Source organism: Triticum urartu, chromosome 2A (genome assembly GCF_056163025.1).
Source record: "Triticum urartu cultivar PI428250 chromosome 2A, HENAU_Tu73, whole genome shotgun sequence".
Taxonomy (NCBI): Eukaryota; Viridiplantae; Streptophyta; class Magnoliopsida; order Poales; family Poaceae; genus Triticum; species Triticum urartu.
Genome location: NC_141874.1, coordinates 730,457,857 through 730,465,005, shown reverse-complemented (window position 1 = coordinate 730,465,005; position 7,149 = coordinate 730,457,857). Strand labels below are relative to the sequence as shown.

At 51.6% G+C, this 7,149-nt stretch overlaps 1 protein-coding gene across 1 annotated transcript; it reads right to left on the bottom strand.

The window, feature by feature from the left end:
• Window positions 1-763: 763 nt before the first annotated feature.
• Window positions 764-5,629, bottom strand: LOC147987302 (cysteine-rich receptor-like protein kinase 8). Its single transcript, XM_087542342.1, has 7 exons — window positions 5,046-5,629; window positions 2,474-2,638; window positions 2,181-2,392; window positions 1,860-2,097; window positions 1,594-1,744; window positions 1,112-1,391; window positions 764-903 (listed from the first exon to the last, which is right to left on the bottom strand). Exons 1-7 carry the CDS (start codon window positions 5,612-5,614, stop codon window positions 764-766), a joined length of 1,755 nt encoding a protein of 584 aa, XP_087398468.1. The 5' UTR covers window positions 5,615-5,629.
• Window positions 5,630-7,149: the final 1,520 nt, after the last annotated feature.

Sequence of the window (7,149 nt, the reverse complement as noted above, 5' to 3'; positions counted from 1 at the left end):
TTCCCACGGACGGGCTTTGACCAGTGGGCCTCTCCACCCGGTTGTGTCAGGTCAGCACAGAGGACACCTAGGAGCAACATCTGGGCCAAACCGACAGCTACATCCCCTCCGTGTAGACCCGACGCGTCCGTTTCCCCCCTCCAGGTGCCGGCTGCGGCGCTGTCCGTGAGGGGGGCCACGTCCCGGAGAGGCGTGCCGCCTCTTCGGACATGCCACAACACCACCAGGTTGTGGTAGGTCATCCGATATATATAAACACTTGGGAGCAATGTCCCCTTCCTATAGACCCGATGCGGCAGTTCCCCACTCCAGGTGCCAGCTGGCGGCGGCGCCGTCCGTGAGGGGGCTCACACCCCTTCGTATAAACCGAAAATAATGTATGTATGCTTATATTAACACATGCTATATGTAAGTTAGTCAGATAATAATATGTAAGAAAACATAAAATATGGCTATGGAAAAAAAGGAAAAAAATATATGTATGCCGACGGCAAAGCCGTGGGCATAATTGTGGCCAGGGCAGATGGACGGCGCGGTGCGGATCGATGACGTGGCATCTATGCCGACGGCAGCCGTCGGCATAGGCCTTGGTCGGTGCGCCTTGGATCGATGACGTGGCGTTCGTATCTATGCCGACGGCCGTCCGTCCCCGCCATCAGCATAGATCTAACGCCGTTAGCCGCCTGTCAAGGGCGTGGTCGCCGGGCCCGCAGCTATGCCGACAGCCGGTATATGCCGACGGCAGCTGTAGGCATAGATTCGTCTATGCCGACGGGGGCCGTCGGCGTACACTGGGATAGCCCGACGGCTGTTGTACGCCGACGGCCTGGGGCCGGCAGTCGGCATAGTCTGGATTAGGCCGACGGTAGCCGTCGGCATACTTGCGGCCGTCCGCATCGAACCCTGTTCCGGTATTGCATGGTTAGGAAATCCATTATTCGCATCAACAAATTAGCCCAGTGGAACAGCCAAGTGTTGTAACCAATTCACTACTACTCCGTTTGTCCATTTAATCAACATCATCCAACAGAGCAATCAAGTGGAGCACATTCTAGCCATCATGACCGTGGCTCCAAATCAGAAATGGAAGCATCGTTTATTGACAGCGCACGATCTAATTCATTTGGATCCTCCTTGTGTCCGATGCTCCTCCCCAACGCAGTCGTGCTGCTCGGAACAATGAAGGCCGGCGCCGTGGGCGCCTGGAGCGTAATCGAGCGGCTGTTGAGCATGGCATCGACGCTCGCCATGCTGGGCCGAAGGTGCGCGTCTTGCTGGACGCAGAGCAGCCCTACGTGGATGCAGCGAAGCATCTCCTGCGGCCGGAGCGCGTCGGCCGAGCAGCAGTTTAGCAGCCGCGACATGCTCCCGCGGCTCCAGTGCCTCCAGACCTGCCCATAGTGTGTGATGTGGAAGAAAAATGCTCTGGTTATTGCTTTCTAAACACTGAATTGAGATGTAGCCTGCCTAGCCGCAGAGTGTGTGATGTGGAAGAAAAATGCTCTGGTCATTGCTTTCTAAACACTGAATTGAGATGTAGCCTGCCTAGCCGCAGAGTGTGTGATGTGGAAGAAAAACGAGAGCTTAACGTACAGTGGCTACAAGATCTTCAGATCCTCCTGAATGCTGGCAGCAGTAGTTGCGGCGGCCTGTGACGATCTCCAGAACAAGGACGCCGTAACTGAACACGTTTGACTTGGCCGAGAAGATGCCACGCAGGGCGTATTCCGGCGCCATGTATCCGCTGGATTCAGACAAAGATGTTAAGCTAAGTTTTAAGTGGACATGTGTATGCATGGAATACTATTGTTGTTGCTGTGCTGACTGCTGACAGAACTTGGAGGCAGCAAGAAACTCACTATGTTCCGGCAATGCGGCTTGTGTTTCCTACGCTAACATCAATGGGGAATAGCTTGGCAAGCCCAAAATCAGAGATCTTGGGGTTCATGTTGGGGTCTAACAAGATGTTGCTCGCCTTGAGATCCCGGTGGATGATCGTCAATCTCGAGTCTTCATGAAGATAAAGAAGACCTAGGGCGATCCCTTGGATGATCTTGTACCTGTTCTCCCATCTTAGCTCTTGATGCCTTGAAGGTTCTGCATGCATGCATGGTAATCGATTGAAATGACATGGAAAACCACACTCAATATTTATTAGGTACATTATAGATTATACATACCGAATAGGATTTTGTCAAGGCTTTTGTTGCAGAGGAACTCGTAAACGAGGAGTTTCTCCCCCTCTTGGATGCAGCAACCTAACAAGCGCACCAGATTCTTGTGCTTGAGCTTCGCAAGCAACACAACCTCGGTCTTCATCTCCAAATGCCCTTGCCGTGAGGTTTTCGACAACCTCTTCACTGCAATCTCCTGCCCATCCTGCATCGTGCCCAGGAGAAGACACAAATCAATTAGTCCTCCGACAGTTAGCCATTTCGCCGAGAAATTAATTTGCAGTGTTGTGTTAATTACTTTGTACACTGGCCCAAATCCGCCTTCTCCAAGTAAGTTGTCTTCAGAGAAATTGTCTGTGGCAGCTCGTAGAGTACTCAAATCATACAGGAGCGTCTCTGAACTTCTCCAGTCTTCTCCATCTTCACAAGAAAAAAAAACAGAGAATAATAGATGTGGTGGGCTCCTACTTCTATGACAAAAAATCATGATAGAAAATGGGCTTTTCGTCCTGGACGGGCCGGAAACGCAGCTGCATGACATTCTTTGGGCCATCAATGACGGACAGTAGACGGTGGAGGGGTGTCCGTGGAGGGGTGGATGAACAGGACCCCGTGGTGTGGAGGGCAGGATGAACAGTAGACGGTCAGAGATGAAAAGCCCATTGATGGCCCAAAGAATGTCATGCAGCTGCGTCTCCGGCCCGCCCAGGACGAAAAGCCCATTTTCTATCATGATTTTTTGTCATAGAAGTAGGAGCCCACCACATCTATTATGATACCAGGTTTTGTCATAATTATCGTCATAGAAGCGTCATAGAGGCGGCAAGAACTGTCTTGACCCTGGATGCGCCATTACTTCCTGCAATCATGCAAGGCGAACGTTACTTTAGGGCAGGGGAAAGCACCATGGTTTTAAATAGCGCCCCATAGCGTCTAAAGAGGTCCTGCGCTAAAAGACTTTGGTCCTAACATTAGAAAAAACGTTTTAAATAGTGTGCTATAGTTTATAGAAACACTATATCTTTTAGAGAGGTCTGCCACTAAGAGACATAACCCGCTCTTTAAAATTGTAAAATACACATTGAGTTTGTTCCAAATATTTAACTGATTTGCTATTTAATAGTTGTGTGAATTTTTTGGTTGCGTCAGTCGATCTGCTGTGAAGCTGACGGAGGCGCCGCAAAGAGGCCTCGGCCAAGATCGACTCAGAGAGGGAGACAATGTGGTAACGACGTCGCTGGTGGAGGGGAGTTCGAGTGGTGATGGTTCGGATGGGGCAGGCTATCGAAGATGGAGAAAACAGGAGATGGGTAGATTTGGAGTGATGGTCAGGCAATGAACACATTGGTGGGCGATGGTTCAGGGGAGGTTGACGTGGGCTATCTGCACCGAAGAACACGGTAACGTGATTTAGAGGGATGGTTGGGGTGGTGGCAGTATGATAGTGGAAGGCAGTTTAGGAGAGGGTGGACGACAAGGTGAGCGGGCGCGGGCATCGACACATAAGGCGGGAGCATGTCTTTATTGTGCGTGGCCGGGAGGAAGAATAATGGTGCTGCTGTGATGAATGGTCCTTGGATGTCGATTTAGATCAATAATGCTACACCTACTTATGAATTTACGGAATTTTTGTTCAAAAAGACCACCTGAGATCAATGCTATTGACAAAAAAAACCATTCTTAAATCAAATTGGCAGAAGAGACCAGCTAGACCGTGGCGGCAGGCGCGTCAGCTGACACGTGGCGCCGGCCGCCACACGCACAGGCGGCAGCCCCTGCCGCCACATGACAGAAAACAGCGCCAGCGACGGAACGGAGTGGGCCGTGGGGCCTGGCTCTCAGCCCACGTGGAAGCTGCCGCCACTCCATCCGGCGGCATGCTCTGTTTTTTCATATGCTCGAGTTCTATATGAGGCGGCTGGAGTGCACGAAGGCCAGGCGCAGGCATAGTGGGAGCTGAGCTGTTCAGGCACGTGGGCGTAGCTGCTGAGATTTGTTGCTGAAAAGAAAAGCCTGCATGTACGTTTTTTATTTCTGAGCTGAAGCGAAGCATGCACGTATACGTGGAAAGTATGACATGACAAGAGATAAAATTATTTAGAGGGATCCAGCGGTCCAGCGGGGTCAAATATTTAGGGGAAACAATACACGCCGCCTGCTGGAGTGGCGGCAGCCTCCACGTGGGCTGCGTGCCAGGCCCCACAGCCCATTCCGTTCCGTCGCGCTCGCGGCTAGGCATCGATTTCTGTTCCGCGGCAGCTGCTGCCTCCGCGCGTGGCGGCAGGCGTCACGTGTCGGCTGGCGCGCCTGCCGCCACGGAGCAGCCGGTCTTTTATGTCAATTCATCTTAGAGATAATTTTTTTTGTTAATTTCATTAGGCAGATGGTTCTTTTAGACAAAAATTCGGATTTACGAAGCCTTATGGAAATCCACTTCATGCTAACTAAACTTTCCCCCTCCCCTCTCCTCCTGATTTTTAAGGTGGGCCTGTGTCCCCAAATTCGACCCAGTATAGAACCACCACATCAGATTGTAAGAATCGTTACGTAAGTGTAGCATTGCCCGATTTAGATTTAGGTGTTTTTTATATTAAAAAATCAGGCACTGTAGCACAGCTGCATAGGTGATCCCAATATGTAAACAGTCTGAGGCATCATTAAGTCTCGGTCGACGTTATAACCGTAAGATCTTATAGTAGGATCTATGTAAAAAAAATTAAATTTTCTTTCCTTTTTCTCTCTTGTATGTTATCTCATTTGACTTAGACTTGATTAAGACCTAGCCCCACCTCCATATGTAAAGTGTGAACTTCATAAGCGCTACGTAGTACTAGTACTAGTACGTACGTACAAGCGCGTGAGCCATTGTACCACCAAGTTTGACCCAGACAGAAGGCATGCATTGACTCACCGTCACCGGTGCTTCCGGGCGTGGAGTAGTCGCTACGCGCACCTGCTGGCGGCGGCGGCAGCGTCGGCGACATGGCCGCCTGAGAGATGGCCGCCTCAGAAGGGGAGTTGAAGAAAGGGTAGACCCCGAACCGGATGGAGCAAGTCCGGAAGATGACCTGGCCACCCCGCTTCCCGGCGCAGCAGGTCGGGATCCTTGAGACGGCAGTGAAGAGGCAGCCGTGGCAGTCGTCGTTATCGAGGTCGCGCGTACACTGCGCCATGCCGTAGATCATGTCGGAGGACGTCACGTCGGCCGTGCCGACGGCGAACATCCGCGGAGACGCGTAGGCCGCCCTCTGGGTGAGGTTGCCCATCAGCGGGCCCAGCAGCGACGCGAACCGCTCCGGCTGCGCGGCGTTCTGCGGATTCCACCAGTACTTGACGCACGACGTGTCGGCGGCGCCGAAGAAGCTCGCGCTGGCGTGGCGCAGCAGGCAGGTGTCGTAGACGAGCATGGAATTTCTCCGGCCGGGGCACTGGCTGGCCATGTCCTGCACCGAGGCGTTTGTTGGGACAAACCCGGTCCGGCGACGAACGCCGAGTAGATTCCGGCGACACGAACGTCGTATGAACCCCTCTCTCTCTCACACTCGGACATACGGAGCTGGAAGAAAGAGGGGGACACTAGATTTTTCAGACGACAAACGCCATGCCACACGAAGGGCGCCACGCCGACGAACGGCGCCTCGGCCGCACGCACATTGTTAGAATATTAGGCAAGTTCATGATTAATTTCAGTAAATAATTCATGACTAGAAGAGATACTAGCATGCAAAAATCTAGCAAACTAGAAGAACAGAAAGACATGCATAACAGCAGCAAACACGTAACAGTAGCTGTAGAAACAGACATGAACAGAGGATGTTGGACATACTGATCGTTAGCTATTATGGGTGCGACAGTGTTGATGACGATGTTGGCGACGATCTGCTGCTGACGGCGATGAATACGACGATAAGTAGCACCGCCCGACTTGGACGGAAGACGACCCGTGATGACGAATTTGAGCAGTCGCGCACAGCGCTTCCCAAAAACCTAATTCGTCCTCTCCCGGTGCAGGATCGCAAAGACGAACGGTTCCGGAGACCTGCTCTCCCACGCGCCGATGCACGCCGGCGTTTGGGATGGAGTAGACTACGATGACGGCGCAAGTTGTGAGATGAGGCAAAACCCTAGGTGTTTTTCGGTGTCTCTCTGGCCGCAGCCGGTAGCTGTATATATATTAGGACCAGAGGCGGTATTGTGTCGCGACCACAATCCCAAACCGACTCCGTTTCTAATTCGTATACTTACCGGACAAGAAATCAAAAAAAAAAACTTGTCTGCCAAGACATAAAAATAAAACGGCAAAAGGAAGCTGCGCTCCTGCAAGGAGACGGACCGGATTTCGGCAGACCATTCACGCGCATGTCGCATGTACGCGCCGCCTCGCCTCGCCTCGCCTCGCCTCGCCACGGCCCGGCCCGGCCCGGCCAGGCCAGGCGAGGCGAGGCGAGCGAGCGCGCGTGTGTGGTTTTCCCTTTCTCTTCTCACACACCACTTAGAGTGGTAGAGAGAACCCACTATATAAAGAGGTCCAACTCTTCTTCAACTTCCAAGGTGGGACTAAACTTAGCACCACCACTTGCCATTTTACACATGGGCTTTGAGATTTCAGAAATTTCTATGGGCCTAGCCCATTAATTCTAACAATCCCCCACTAGATCTCAAATACCCATTTAGAGATTTGCCTTCTCTCACCACTTGTTTAATATACCAGTGTTTCAGCAGAGACTGTTAAGTTGAACTTCTGCCTAGAACTTTAAGCTACATTCATTCACAACTTGACAATGGACTATGCCTTGAATTGCTAGTTTTGTGTGAACAGGTTTCACTCAAAGTCTTAACCAGTACCTGACCGCCAGTAGGCTACCCCGCGGTTTGGAGCTTATACGTCATACTCCCTGGTCTCATCGTGAGTTTACTAGAGATCACCCAAATCTCATAGACTGCGACGTTTACAGTCAGAACTCATATAGGTGTG